This window comes from Oreochromis niloticus, linkage group LG18 (assembly GCF_001858045.2).
Source record: "Oreochromis niloticus isolate F11D_XX linkage group LG18, O_niloticus_UMD_NMBU, whole genome shotgun sequence".
Lineage (NCBI taxonomy): Eukaryota > Metazoa > Chordata > Actinopteri > Cichliformes > Cichlidae > Oreochromis > Oreochromis niloticus.
The window spans coordinates 2,022,636-2,038,468 of NC_031982.2; the positions used below are offsets into that span (position 1 = coordinate 2,022,636).

General features: G+C 38.5%; 1 protein-coding gene across 3 annotated transcripts; it reads left to right on the forward strand.

Moving 5' to 3' along the window:
- The first annotated feature begins 375 nt into the window (after positions 1-375).
- Positions 376-15,618, forward strand: olfml2bb (olfactomedin-like 2Bb). 3 transcript variants are annotated; one of them, XM_019348177.2, is made up of 10 exons: positions 376-1,055; positions 1,156-1,423; positions 2,809-3,081; positions 3,204-3,311; positions 5,151-5,312; positions 5,462-5,681; positions 5,817-6,233; positions 6,588-6,764; positions 8,133-8,329; positions 10,441-15,618. In XM_019348177.2, the coding sequence occupies exons 2-10, from the start codon at positions 1,169-1,171 to the stop codon at positions 10,834-10,836; spliced, it is 2,205 nt and encodes a 734-aa protein (XP_019203722.1). In that variant the 5' UTR covers positions 376-1,055; positions 1,156-1,168; the 3' UTR covers positions 10,837-15,618. The 3 variants fall into 3 exon arrangements, with proteins under 3 accessions (XP_019203722.1, XP_025756289.1, XP_005458002.1); XM_025900504.1 differs by having other exon boundaries at positions 376-1,423; XM_005457945.3 differs by having other exon boundaries at positions 376-1,423; positions 5,955-6,233.
- The last annotated feature ends 215 nt before the right edge of the window (positions 15,619-15,833 follow it).

Genomic DNA, 15,833 nt, shown 5'->3' on the forward strand with positions numbered 1-15,833 from the left:
GAGTTTGTGGCTCATAGGGGTTACTTTTTCAAACACTGACCTAAAATTTTGTCCATACTTAATATGAACATCATTCGAACAGTGTGTACATGGAAGACAATCACAAAAAGCACAATTCCCTACTACAGCGAAGGTGCCTTTTCATCATGCACATCATTTTAGTGAATCCAACTCACAACCCTGAAATGGATAAGCAGAAGAGAACAGATGGATGTATATTTGACATTCTAATGGCCATGTGTTTATGACAGACACAAAGACTGAGGAATGATACAATAGTTTAACTTGTTTTTGTAATTTTTCATATACGATATGAAGTATTTTTATATAAATATTAAAATATAATTTGAAAAAAGTCTCTATATTTCTAATAGTTTTTGTTACAATAAGCAGGATCTATTTTTAGATATTCTGGTTAAACTAAATACCTTGTGGTATATTTCGAGACATTAACAGTAAGAAAATTGTTTGACATCGGTTTTATTGACAACCTTATTAAACGTGAACATACTCACCGTGAGGTTTACTGGGAGAGCAAAAACAGTTGTGACATAATAAACCCCTCGGGACCTTTGCAGTGCCCAGTTAGGTTATTTTGATTGGCTGGCAAACTGCAGTAAGCTGTGTGTAATGTTAAGTGTCCAACCTGGAGCCATTCTGCTCTCTCTCTCTCCCTCCCCCGCCCATCTGTCCCACTCCCACTTCAGGCTCAGGCTCGAGCGCAGTTAGTCCACTTCTGATCGGGGCCGGTGTCGAGGTCCGTCGGTGCCACCCAGCTCACCGGCGACACGTCACACTGACCCGAGTTGAAGCAACCTTTTTTAAAAAATTATTATTATTATTTTAGCTTTTAAGTTATAATTCGTTTCTTTTACAACAATTATTTTAATACGAATCTTCATTAAAAAAAATAACAAGTACAAGCGATCTTTCTTTCTTTTTTTTAAGTTTGGATACTTGTTTCAAGCTAAACCGTTTTATGGACTCGTTTTTACCCGCTCGGAAGGACAATAAGCCTACTTCCTAGTGAAGTAGTTTACTGGACCGTTTGATGCGTGGGTGTTTATTCATTCGTACTTGCTCCGCAATTTTTGGCTACAACTACCTGATAATTACTTGAGACTAGTTTGTATACTGAGTCCTGCTTATCCTTAGCTGCTGTGCAGAAATGTGGCGCGGACTTTCACTGCTGATTTTCTGCTGTGCTGTAAGAAGTCTGGCGGTGGACGGAAGCATTCAGGAGAAGATGCTGCTGGCTGAAACCGACGAGCTGAGGCCGATTAAAGATGCCAACTCCACAGGCAAAGCAGAGGGTAGTCACCAGTTCCCGGAGAAAGCCACTCAGGGAAGAGTTCCACAGTTCCAACCCACTGTCGAGCCTCTGGAGGACGAGCTGGAAAACCAAGAGAATATAATAAGCCAGGTTTGTGAACTATAATGGGCGCCTTTTTATGATTAATTGTATTCTATGTTAAACTACACTGAAAAAGAAGTTTATGTATATTCACATACTGCAAATGAGCTGGGAGAATAGAAATTCCTAGTTTTAATAATTAAGGCAGTTCTCAATTTTAAAACGTTTTAAAAGTTAAAAGCACAAGATGATGTGCTGTTTGACCTATTTTTACATTTGACTGAACTGAAGTAAAGGTCTGCAAAAGGCATGCTCTTTTATGCAAATTATAAAAAGTAAAACTTCAATCCATTACCTGTTTACTTCGACCTGCTTAATTCTTCTTCCAGGAGACTTCAACTGAATAACAGCAGTTAGTACCTCAGCAAAACTTTCCATCTACCTCACCAAGGGAAAACCACATGAGATCCCACAGCACTTGTGCTGTTAGGACTTACTTTGCTTTAAACAGTTAACCCTGAACCTCTCGTTTTCCATCTTAAGTTGGATTTCAGGGGTTGTTTCTGACACAGCGATCCCAAAAGTTTATCTATACGGGAAATTTCCTTTTACCTCATACTGTCATGGTAAATCAAGCCCAAAGCTGTGTGTTTGTGTGTGTGTATGTGTGTGTACACTATGGTAAAAGTTTGCATCCCCCTGGTGGTTGGTTATGTAATATCCTCAAACTGTAAGTGGTCCAAACCAAAGAGGGCCTGTTTGTAAATGCCTAAAGCTGTCTTCATTCCACACAGCTCACCACTGTTGCAGCTGCATATCGTCAGATATTTCAACTCTTTTTCTGATTTTAGTTCCTGCATTTCTCCATTTCTGCATTTTTAGTTCCTGCATTTCTGCTAAATAAATTATAATATAAGTACAAGTATGTTTACTGTTTCCTTTGCACTACCTACCTAGTTAGATAGTTAGTTTTAGTTAGATAGTTAGTTTTTGTTAATTTATGTTGTAATTTATGTTAGGTCAGTCTGTCCTGTCTCTAGTTAGCTAGTTTAGTGTTTTCTGTTAATTTATGTTGTAAATTTATGTTGCATGTAGCACCTTGGCCCTGGAGGAACGTTGTTTCGCTTCACTGTGTACAAACTGTATATGGTTGAAGTGACAATAAAGCCAACTTGACTTGACTAATATAAGTCAGTGAGCCCCAGGGCAACTGTGGCTACAATGTAGCTTGCCATCACCAGTGTGTGAATGGGTGTGTGAATGGGTGGATGACTGAATGTAGTGTAAAGCGCTTTGGGGTCCATAGGGACTAAGGAAAGCCCTATACAAATACAGGCCATTTTAATATAATATAATATAAATTTTACATTCACTATTTATTCAGGTTTCCTGCTATCTGGCCTATATAGTGGAAAAAATATACTGAGAAAGACAACTTTCTTCCTCTGTTTCAGTTGCTGGGAGATTACGACAAAGTAAAAACAGTGTCTTCAGGGTCCGACTGTGTGTGTCGCTGTGTTGTTCGACCAATCAAGCAATCCGACTGCAGCCATGTCCATGAAAGTGACCTAAAATCACCATCTCAGGATTTTTACACTGTAGAGACAATTACCAAAGGAACAGACTGCAAGAAGTGTGTGTGCATGGCTCCACCTTCCGCTGTCAATCCCTGCGAGGGAGAGTACAGGTTTAAAAAACTACAGGAAGCGAGCAAAGATGACATCAAGGTAGAAACATATACATGTGTTCTGGTTACTGATGATACACTGTTAAGTTAGTTTTGAGTGGGAAGATGTTTAACTAATAATAATAATAATAATAAAAATAACAATTTCTTGATTTTGTTTAGCTGGCAACTATCATTGACTTGTTGGAAGGCTCTCTGTATGGAATGGACTTGTTAAAGCTCCATTCTGTTACCACCAAGCTACTGACCAGGGTGGACAACATAGAGAAGGTGAGCACATATTGTCCAAAAAAACACCTATTAAAAATCAAAACTGATAGGTTGTTTACAGTACATACTCTTATGTACAGCATGTATATATTTTTAATGCAGAAGCTTTGCAAAGGTAGACAGACCTGCTAACACAAACAAATGGTAAAACTAAACACTTTGGCTTCTTCATATCCTCTGTCAGCTTGCTCTTTGACTGTGCTTGGATGTTAAACTGTGGCGTATCATATACTTTAGGGCAATACTAGTATACCAGTTATGTGCTCTAAAGTCTTGACATTGTTGTAGCAACGATATAGCAATGTGAAGCGTTTACGTTCCAAAGTGCCCGCAAAAACGAGACAAGCCCGGGCGTGACTGCCTTCTAAAGGTGGAAGCAACAAACCCTAAGGCAAAGGCAAAAACACATCACCGATTACAACTAGGCTACCAAGGAGGAACTACTAGTTGGTAATGTGCGACCCAGAAATAAACAAATGACTCCACCAAGCATTGGTGGAGCACTTGCACTTAACTGCACTCAATATAACAGGAAAAGCAAACAGTGGATGAAAATTACTCACACAGTTTACATGGTGGTAAAAGGAGGGCCTTAAATAGCAGTTCAAAAGGCTCAACCTAAGATGCAACTTCCCTTTACTTAAAATTTCCAAGAAACACGTTGGCTACTTTTGTGTTTACATTTGACTTATACTGTGTCACTACTATTGTACTATAATGCTGCTAGTGTGTCATCAATGACAGTAGCACACTGGAAAAGAAGGATGGCAAATGCCCGTCACTCACTTACACTTGTAAAGTTTGTTATCTGTGAGCCACAAAAATCAACAAAATGTATTCATTTTTTAAAAAAATATCAGAAATATGATTGTTGGACATTTCCTTGAAATATGATACCCCTACATGGATGGCTGAACTGCAATACTGGAATAGCTTATTTTTACAATTAATTGAAAAAAATATATATAGTTGGTATTGTCTTTAGGCCATAGAAGTTTTACTCTTAAAGAAATATTTCTGTGATTTGTTTTAAATTCTCCTCTGCACATGCAATGAGATTGAACTTTATAGTGAAGGAGAAGACATCCATCCATCCATTTCCCTGCATTTATCCTTATCAGGGTCGGGGGGCACTGGAGCCTATATCAGCTACTTTAGGGTCAGAGGCAGGGTACACAGGGCTAAACCAGAGAGACAGATAACCATTCATACTCACACTCTCTCTACTTTTAAGATTAGGCTTAAAACTTTCCTTTTTGCTAATGCATATAGTTAGTACTGGATCAGGTGGCCCTGAATCCTCCCTTAGTTATGCTGCAATAGATGTAGGCTGCTGGGGGATTTCCATGATGCATTAAGTATTTCTTCTTCAGTCACCTTTCTCACTCACTATGTGTTAATAGACCTCTCTGCACTGAATCATACCTGTTACCTGTTAATCTCTGGCTCCCTTCCACAGCATGTCTTTCATCCTGTCTTACTTCTCTCTCCCCAACCGGTCGCAGCAGATGGCCCCGCCCCTCCCTGAGCCTGGTTCTGCCCGAGGTTTCTTCCTGTTAAAAGGGAGTTTTTCCTTCCCACTGTCGCCAAAGTGGTTGCTCATATGGGGTCATATGATTGTTGGGTTTTTCTCTGTATGTATTATTGTAGGGTCTACCTTACAATATAAAGCGTCTTGAGGCGACTGCTGTGATTTGGCGCTGTATAAATAAAATTGAATTGAATATCCAGACTTTTAAAAAATATATATTTGTATATTCACAGAGTCCAGACTAAGTGCAAAGTGATGTCATCTGAAATAGTTGGTTGACCCTGCATGTGTCTTTTTCTGAACTCAAGGCATTCACACAAAATTTGACTGAAAGAATGAGAGAGAAAGAACGTGTAAAGGAAAGAGCGAGGGAAAAGGATAAAGAAAAAAAGATCCAGCTGAAAAAAAAGAAACTGAATGATGAGCGCTCAAGAGTTAAAAGTGGAGGAGCTGCCTACGCCCACAAGCAGGTAAAAACCTTGTGAAAATCTGTGTCTTAACACATCGCAAGCCAAGACAAACTCTTGTCTGATTTTATGCTGTGCACTCGTCTAGAAGATTGCTATCGTGCGTAGATAGTCCCTCTTCATTATAAATGAGACTGAATTTTCTGTTACAGAAGAATTATGATAGCCAGCTGAAGACAAACCACCAGCAAGATGGTGTGGAGGAACAGAACCCAATCAGGAATCAGACAGAAACACGAAAGCCAATCAAAGAGAAGACAGAGCCAAAGCAGCCAATGAAAGACAAAAACACTGTTGTCATCAGGGGTGTGACCTTTTATAAGGCAGAGGAAGAGAGCTACAAGGAGGATAAGAAAGGCAAAGCACAGAGCAGTAAGTCTATTGCATTGATCTGTAAAATCAATGCTTTCAAGTTATGTGCTAAAGGCTTTTATAATTTAATCACAGGTAAAATTTATTTTAAAAATTACAGAGAAAGGCCCTTTCTTCTTTTATCTTGTCTTGTAGCTTCTGTAACCACAAAATCATCAGTGGATTTGCAGGTGTCTGAGCAGCTGCCACGTAACAGGCATTCAAAAACTACCATAAAGCCAGACCTCAAAGACATACCTTTGACCAGTTCTTCACCATCCCATCCACCAACAGCTCCCCCATCTACCAGCCAACAAACCATAACTGCAACCCAACCAGTTCGCTCCTCTACAACAACTCCAAAGCCAACGGGAACTACCCAAAAATCCTTAACTACCAGACCTGCTATTCGCCCCACTGCGCCTGTCAGCCAGTATACCACTTCACCCTCAGACACCAATATCACTCCACCTATTGGTGCAGCTCCCACCTCAGCGCCTCAGTCAAGAACCAAAAGCCGCCTCAGCTGGACAGAGAGCCCCGCCGACCAACCAACAGTTACCAAAAAGCCAGGTAGAGTAAGACTGATGAACCTATTCATTTCCATATGAAGCTAATAATGTTGATTATTTCATAAAAATGAAATGGTAACCTCCAGGGCTCCAGTGGCCACTTGAGGGAGATCTCACAAAATCCTGTGTTAAAATGCATTCAGTTTCAGCTTCCCAGCCTGATAAAAAAAAATGTGGTTTTGGCCTCTATCAATAGTTTCCCTCTTCAAAATAACTGTTCAGTCTTGTAGATATTAGACAGACAAAATAATTACCAGAAAGGTGTAATTATAGCATTTTGGGCTCATCTACGTACTGTAATAGCTCATCTGGTAGTAGGTGCATCCTTACTGACACCTAATGTGTATTTTTACAGGAGTGTGTAAGGACACAGTAGCTAGCATCTCTGAACCGGTCCAGAAAAATACTTATGGCCTTAGTGATGGAGCCTGGATGAGAGATGCTCGTGGTCATGGGAACGTCATCTACCTCACTAATGGTCACTATGGCAACAACTTACTGGAGTTCCGAGACATGGACACCTTCAAATTAGGTACAGAGGTTTGTGTTTGTGAAAAAGATTATCTTCTAATCTCAAACAGTGTCAGGTACCCTAATTCATCTCATAAAAGTTCTTCCACAAATTTGCCAAAACTGATTATTTCCAGCCATCAATGTTTTAGCAATCAGTGGCAAATGCATTTCATATTTGAACGACAGAACAAACAGTGACATGAAAATCCGTAAGTAAAAAAACAGAAAAACAGGAAACAATATTTCACACACAATGGATGTGTTAGAAAAAGATTCATGCATTAGAATCAGGTCCTTCAAGCTGAACAGGAATATGGTAAAATTCTATACATTTGTGAAATTCATTTTAGCACCTGTGTTTCAATATTACCAGGTCTAGGAGTTAAAGTTTAGATACTTAACATTCAAATGATCTTTATATTTAATCCTCTAAATCTTGGTGGCCAATTTAATTTTAAATGAGGTTTCCTAAAGTATGTAAAAAATAGTTTAAATTAATGTGTATTTGTGTAGTGCCAGTAGATAACAACAGTTGTTCCAAGTGCTTCATATTGTAAGGAAAGGCCCATGTAATAGACACTCTTAGAGAGAACCCCGATGAGCATACGGCTCATTATGAGCTAGTATTTGGTGATGGTGGGAAGGAAGAACACCGTTTTAACAAGAAGGGGCCTCCAGCAGAACCAGGCTCAGGAAAGGGCATTCATCTACCATAGCTGTCCCTTTGCAGTGACGTAAAACTGCCTTCGCCTTTGCATCTGGATGAAATGCTAGTCTGAACATAATTTTGATGCATCAGCATCTGATATTTGGCTTCTCCTGGATATGGTAGGGATTTCCTGTCTTAGAAAATAAGGCTGCTCAATTTGGGGAAATTTTACAATGACAATTACTTAGCTCAATATCCTAATGCCGATTACTTAATCACAAAGTTTTGACAAAAATCATATTTGTTGTTCTTCATTGGATGCTTGAAACCAAGATGTTTCTAAAAAGCTGAAATAGTTTAAAAAACTTTCTTGACAAAGACAAAGATCATCCACAGCCTGGAAACAAGTTTGGGGGTTTTTTAAAGGGTGTGGAGGCGGGTCTTTTAATTATAAGACAGTACAAATGAGAGGATAATTGTGAAACCAAATATGAAATATAAAATACAGTCTGATTTATTGCATAACATTATAAACAGAAATAATCTAGTCTCAACATTAGTGTGATTAGAAAACAAAACACATTTTTAACCATTTGAAATACTGGTATTAATTAAGTTAAAAATTGTTGCAATGTTTATTAGTTGCAGTAAAATATTTTCTCTACATGATGGACATATCTTACTTTGATGATCCTTAAGGTTGTGCATGTCTATTTTCTGTGTGTCCTTCCTGTTCAGGTCAGACAAGTAATTCATACAAGCTACCTTACAGTTTCACTGGAACAGGCCATGTTGTGTTTAATGGGGCTTTCTACTATAATCGAGCCTTCAGCAGGGACATTATCAGATATGACCTGAGGCACAGATATGTGGCTGCGTGGACCACACTGCACGATGCTTTACTGGAGGAGCAAATTCACAGGACACAGACTGAAGTAAGACTCATTACTTTCATTTTTAAATAACGGCCCAAGAAGTACTCCATAATGATTTAAACAAGAAGTATATACATTTAGAAGTCTTTCAACCATCATTAAAATTGTGTGTGGGAACATTATAAATTACTAAAGAGCACAACTGATCACTTTTGTGGTTTATTTCTGAGAATTTAAACAGAAGATTCCTGTTTTCAGTAAGGAACTGCAGGTGGATGTTAGGAAATGTACAGTTGAGGCCAAAATTATTAGCCCCCATTATGAAATTAGAGAACATTCTTGATTTTAGTGTGAAAATGACCATTAACAACAAGTCTCTGTTTTGTATAGTGTTATCTGTTTCCAAAATAATAATGTCCACTAAGTTTAATTAGGATATTTTATTGATACACCAAGTCGAAACAAGAAAGGGCAAAAATGAGGCATCCAAAATTATTAGCCCCATGGCCATTAATAGTCAATACTGTACCTTTTCTGAGCCACAACTGACAACAATCTCTTAGAGTAGGTCTTTACTAGGTTTGCACAGGTCTCCTGAGGGATTTTGGTCCATTCCTCCATTGCAAATTGTTTTAGCTCGTCCAAATTGAATGGTTTACAAGCATGGACATTCACTTGGAGCACTCACCACAGATTCTCAATAGGATTGAGGTCTGTGCTCTGTGCGGGCCACTCCAGGATCTTGGTTTTGGTATCCTTGAGGAACTGTTGGACTAATTTTGATGTATGCTTTGGGTCATTGTCTTGTTGGAAGACCCAGCGACGACCTAAGCCTAGGCTATGAGCAGATTTCTGCATATTCTCCTTCAAAATGTCAACATAATTTCTTTTTCATGCAACCAAACAAGGCTCCCTGTGCCCGAGGCTGCAAAACAGCCTCACAGCATGATGTTCCCAGCTGTGTTCCTGGGGTTGAAGGCCTGTGCCTTTCTTTGCCAAACATAAGCAACAACTATGTGCTGAAACAGTTCCAGTTTAGTCTCATCAGATCAAAGCACAGACTTCCAAAAGTGATCTTTACTTTTCAAATGTTCATTGGCAAACCTCAGTCAGGCTGTGATGTGCCGCTCTTTGAGTAAAGGTGTTCTTCTGGGATGATCCCCCTGAAGTCCACCATGATAAAGAGCCGTCACAACTGTGTTCCTTGAAACATCAACTCCAGAAGAGGCCAGGTCAGTAACAATTGTCTTGGCAGATGTCGGTTCCTTGCTGACATCTGTGACTATTTTCCTCTCCAGAGTTCTTGAAATCTTGAACTTACGGCCACAGCCAGGTTTGCTTCTTACAAAATTTGTCTCCTTGTACTTGGCAATGATGCAACGTACAGCAGTTCTAGACACTGTGAATTGCTTGGAAACGGCATGTAGCCTTCCCCCTTATCATGAGCCTCTACTATCTTTTTTTCTGAGCTCCAGAATTATATTCTTTGTCTTTGGCATGGCCAGTAACAGTAGTTCCTCTCATGTGTTCAAATGCCCTGTTCCTTGAACCCTTTTTATGCTGATTGAATGTTGTTAGGAAGCCAGTTTGACTGCACAGATGTGGTTTCAAAGCTGACTGGTTAATTACTCTAGGTGTTTTGAAAGCAAACATTCACATAGGGCTAATATTTTTGACCACCCCATCTTTTATTATATTTGATATGAAGCAAGCCTAAAAAGGTATTTTATATTACAAAATGTACCGAAAGCTACTAAATCGCACTGGTGAATGTTTGAATATATCAAGTTTCATCAATGCTGCAAACATTGGGCAGAAGTTTAACAAAATGTTCCAAAATTCCTGGGGGGCTAATAATTTTGGCCTCAACTGTAGTTAGAAAGAAAAGTCAGCCAGTCAGGCTCACTTTAAACTCTTTAAAATCTCTTTAAAGATTCTTTAAATCTGTTTTTGGTCTCCACCAGCAAGGACTACCTTAATCTACCTTAATCTGCTGTCTGGGGAGCTGAGCACAGTATGTAAACAGCTGCCTGCTGCAGATGAATAACTGCAGTGGGAATGAATCAGTAAAATTATAGGTTCTAAAACCAAAACAACAACCTGAAAGATTGCAGTCTAAAATTATTTTAAGATGCAAAAGTCATACAAACTTGAGCTTGTGTATTTTGCAGGTCGAGTTTGCGGTAGATGAGTCCGGCCTGTGGCTGCTTTACCCTGCTTTGGACACAGAGGGCTTCCACCAGGAAGTTATCCTGCTAATCCACCTCCACCCTCGAGACCTTCAACCAATACAGACCTTTCGCACAGGTCTCAGAAGAGGTCGTTACGGTAACAGCTTCTTGGTATGTGGCGTGCTTTATGCAGTGGACAGTATGGAGCGTCGCTATGCAAACGTGACCTACGCATTTGACACTCACACACTTACGCACACAGTGCCAAGCCTGGCGTTCACAAACATGCATGCACATAATTCTCAGCTGGCTTACTGTCCACTGGACAAGAAACTGTACTCATGGGATAATGGTCATCAGATGATGTATGATGTCATTTTTGCTTATTTAGAATAATGGGCAGATGGTTAGATGAATATTTGGCAATTTAGTTTGTCCAGTGAGTCAAAACAAAGCCAAGGATGGAAGAAATACGAAAACTGAACAGATATTCCGTCTGTGTTTTGTTTCGAAAAGACTGTGGATCAATCAAACACTGTGTGGTCACTGGGTTGCTGCTCTGATGTGCACACACTTAAGTCAGTAACTGTCGGACACAGCACTTGCAGACAAGAAAAGAAGAATTGTATTGTATCTTGGGTGACATGGAGAAGTTATAGAAAAGTTATAGAAAAGCCAAAATTATTTCTCTAGATCTGTATTTTTTGTTCACATAAACAACAATTAATGTGGAACAAACTGTCTTATCATCAGAATTTCATTGGTTTTCATTTGCGCATAATTTACACATAATTTTGTGAAATCCAGCCTGAAATATGTATAGGACTTTAAGAGGTAACCTCAGTTTTAACCCAGGATTTCCAGTCTTTCAGATGTTGCCTAACCTACTATCAGTAAATACAAAACCACCTCCTACTGACCAGTCTCTGATGAGCATCAATAAGAAATGCATGCAGATTGGGAGAAACTTGCTTTTCCTTCTGATTTTTAGTCAGTTTAATCAATTTTATGTTGTATTAGCTTTGGCGTGATATTATATTCTAAAGAAATAAGGCAATAAGCCTTGACTTATTAAAGAATAAGGATAATGTTGTTATATACAAGCAGCAACTTCCAGAACTATAAAAATTAAGCAAATGCAGAAGTGGCCACAATAAACAAGAAAAAAGCCTTGCCGAAGGCAAGCTTCAAAAGTGAGTCGATCCCAATGGACTCCCAGATTATAAACACTACCTGTTTTATGTGAATGTCTGGATAATAAAATTGGTGGAGACCCAGATTGAAGTACTACTTTTGTAATCAACTCTGTGTGAATACTTAACAGGATTAGCAATTTTAGGATAACTGAATCCTGATCAGGAGAAGAAAGAGTTGTATAAAAAAGGAGAGATTTCACAGGACTCCGTTCTGAAAACTAACTAGACCCTGTGATTCAGTAGCTTGTAGATGCACCTTTAGCAGCAATAAGCTGAAGCAATGTAAAGTAGTCTTTTCTGTCTACTATTAGTCTTTCAAATCACTGTAGAGGAATTTTGACCCATACTTGCTTACATTGTTTCAGTTCTTTGAGGTTTGTAGGCATTTGTTTATGCAGAGCCCTGTCAGCTATTTTGCTGGTGTTCTTGGGATCATTGTCGTGTTGCATGACCAGTTTTAGCTGGGGGACAGATGGCCTCACATTTGACTCTAAAATATTTTAGTATACGGAGTTCATGCTTGGTTCAGTCTGCAAGTTCCCAGGTCTTGTTGTTAAAAACAAGGCTGAATCATCACTCCACCACTGTGTTTGACAGACGGTATTAAGTGTCTGCTGACTGGTTTTCATGGAACATGGCACTGCACATTATGGCCAAACATCTCAACTTTGGTACTGTCTGTCTGAAGTACATGTTCTCAGAAGTCTTGTGGTTTGTTCTGATGCAATTTTACAAATCCAAGAGGTGCTGTTATGTTCTATTTCGAGAGAAGATACTTTTTCCTGGCAGCAGTTTCAAACAATCCATACTAGTTCAATCATTTTCTTATTTTACTGTCATGAACTGTAACATTTAACATAGTAATTAAGGCTTGTAGATTCTGAGATGTAGCTCTTTGGTTGCAATTTCTCTGAGCATTCTATGATCTGACCTTAGGGGGAATTGCTGGGATGTCAACTCCTGGGAGAATTGGCAACTGTCTTGAATATTTTCCACATGAATAATCTTTCTCACTGTAGAGTGATGGACTTCATTTTGTTTGGAAATGGTCTTATAACCTTTTCCAGGCAAAATTATTTATCAGAAGCAATGATTGTTTTGGTTATAGTGGATGTGGAAACAGTAAGGGTGCTTACTGACTGTATGTTGGGCAGAGGGTTACCGGTATATTTACTCATCATGACCATGAATGTTATGCTAATTTGGGGCTTTTAAAGATGTCTTTGAACTGCTCTTTTTACAGAGTGGAATGATTGTACAACATACATCTTTAATGACTTAAAAGAGAAAAAAACAAGAATTAGGTCAACAAGTTTAAATTTATTTAGAACTTTCTTTAATCTACACAGAGTCAAAATTACAGCAGTGTCAAGTACCTCAGGTAAAATAAGTATTGAACATGTGACCAGTTTTCTAAGTATAGATAAAGGTGCCATTGACAGATGTTGGTAACACCCATCCAATCCACACGTGCATAGAAAGAAACTATAGATGTCCATAATTAAGGGAAAAAGTATCAAACATGCCTTTGTTGGTGATGACAGTCTCCTGTATGGCAAAACTAGCCGTGTGCATTGCTCCAGGTGTGATTTTGGCCCATTCTTCGATAGAAATCCTAAAGGTTCTGTGTGCCGTGTCTACTAACTCTGAGCTTTAGTTCTTTTTCAGCAGACTTTTATCAACGGTGTCTCTGTGCATTTTTCCATTAAGCCTTCCTTCAGTTACATAAAGTGTGCCAATGCCGTATGCCAAAAAATACCCCCACACAATAATATTCCCATCTCCAACATCCTTGTTGGTATGCTGTGCCTTTGACCCCCAAAGATGATGTGCATTTTGGAGCCAACGAGTTAAATTTTTTTGCCATCTAGTCAGACTATACTCTTCAAGTATTTCACAGGTTTGCCTAAATGTTGTTCAGCAAACTTTAAACACACTTCAACATGCTTTTTCTTCAGCAGTGGAGTCTTGTGTGAAGAGCATGCATACAGGCCATGGTAGTTGAGCGCATTTCTTATTATTAAACATGACTTAATTTATGGACACCTAGTGTTTGACTATATTGTATTTGTGGACTGGATGGGTTGATACCGATATCTGGTGCTGCTTCAGCAGCGTGGTTTTTTCAGTAAGCCTCTCTAAATCTTTCGTTGCTGTGGTAAAAGGAAGATGCAGAAGTAATTTCATGAAACAAATCAGTGATGCAGGTTTAAAACACACTTTAACTGAAGTTTCAAACTCTTCTGACAATGCAGAGATATTGCTGTGACTTATAAGGTATCTGCTTATTTTTATTTGTTCTCTAAACAGCATAAAAAGTGTTAGCTAATGTAGCTTAAATCACTAGAGATTATTAGCTAATTGTAACCTTCTGATCCACTAGTCTGCTGGTATATCACAAGGTGCCAGCCAAAGAGCTGATGTACTTTTTCTTTTAGTTTGTTAAAAATTTCTGATCCTTTTCTGGTCTAATTGAGATTCAGTTTTTGTTTACAGTACAGCTCCAGATACAAGTATCAGCAAGTCAAAATGATGTCACCTACCTATGTCCAGCTGCAGCCTGTATTCAGTTTGAATATTGCTATGAACTGATATGGATCAGTTTTTGCCTTTTATTTACTGTAACATTTAACTTTAAGTTAACTTTTAAGACTGAGAGAGGACAGAGAGGGAGAGAAAGAGAGAGAACAGGATGAAGACAGCGAAGAGAGAGCGCAAAAAGAAACTGGTAAGAGTGGACATGTAGTCAAATTCACCAAAAATGAAGCTGTAGCTTTCCCACATTTATTGATGATGAGTTTGCGTATGTAAGCAGTCTGCTGCCCTGTTGTCAGTTGTAGATACCCCTCTTATACTCATTACTGTTCTATAATAACTATTATGAGATTATATTTGTTGTCATTTTGTAGCTTCTAGCTGAGAAAAGAAGGATGGAGAGAGAGAGAGGACAGAGAGGTTGTAGAAGAACAGGAAGATTGAGGGAGCACATAGTGAAGTTAGCTGGAAAAACAAAAGTTATTTTTCATAAAGTAGTTTTTCATGTATTTTGTGGATGCTTTGCATGCTTTCCAGTAGCACACTTAAAAATGCCAATGGAAATTCTGAACAGGACATATTGATATGAATTGTAGCATTTTGCAGGATTTAAAAGCTTTAATATAAAACAGCTCTACTACAGTTTGCTTTGTGTCCTGCCACTATAGAGTGGCAGGATGGTTTTCTGTACTAATTAATGCTACTATAAGTGCTTGATGATTTGGTGGACTGCCTCTGTGTGATTGAGAGTGTTGTGCATGTTTCTCATCTTATCTGCTTTGCTACAAATAATTCAGTAAAACTTTAATGACTGAGCCTTTGGCTTGAGTTTAATAACTAAAGGCTCCACACTAAAATGGTGTATTAGATTGAAATCTGATTACTCCAACTATTTGGCTGCTTTTGAAGGTAACATTGTAATGTTTATCCAATTGAATTGAGGTTTGCAACTGTAAAAGGGGTTTATTATATTTGCAAACAACATACCTCATTAATATTAATTATACCGACATTATGATTGGGAGCTGAGCCCCCCCTAAAAGGGGTAGGCCCCTAACCTATAATCCCCTCTGGTTTATGGTTAATGAATCTTGTTTATTGATATATTCACAAGATTAGGTTTTGTGAGCTTTATGCTTCTTAAAAATGAGCAGCTTTTGAAATTCTTTGCTTAATGAAAGCAGATTTGCATATGATATGCCCCATGTAACACCAGTATAATGCATTTTTTTTAGATTTTGTATTAAAGTAATTGCCTGTTATTTTCTTTGTGATATAAATGTGTATCATTTGTCCTTTTAATGTGTTTCCCATTGTTGATAGAAGTGGTAAAATAATTTTTAACTTGTACTATTTTGGTTGTAAAAAAAAAAAAACAAGACAAGGGCAAGAATTTTGACTGCTTAACTAGGAGTTTGTACATTTATAATAAAACGATTCAAACGTTTTTCAGTGTCATTGTCTCACTTTCCTCCTTTTCTGTGTGCCTCTGTATCCTGTTGTGGGCATTATTTGTGAGGTATGATTAAATTTTCCTGGAAGCAGCAGAGCCACTGGAAGGAACACAGGATGGAAAATAAACCCTGGACCAGATGCTGTTGAACTTCAAACTGGAAATGCTCGGGACACAAATCAGACCTGCTACATGTTAGAGAAACACAC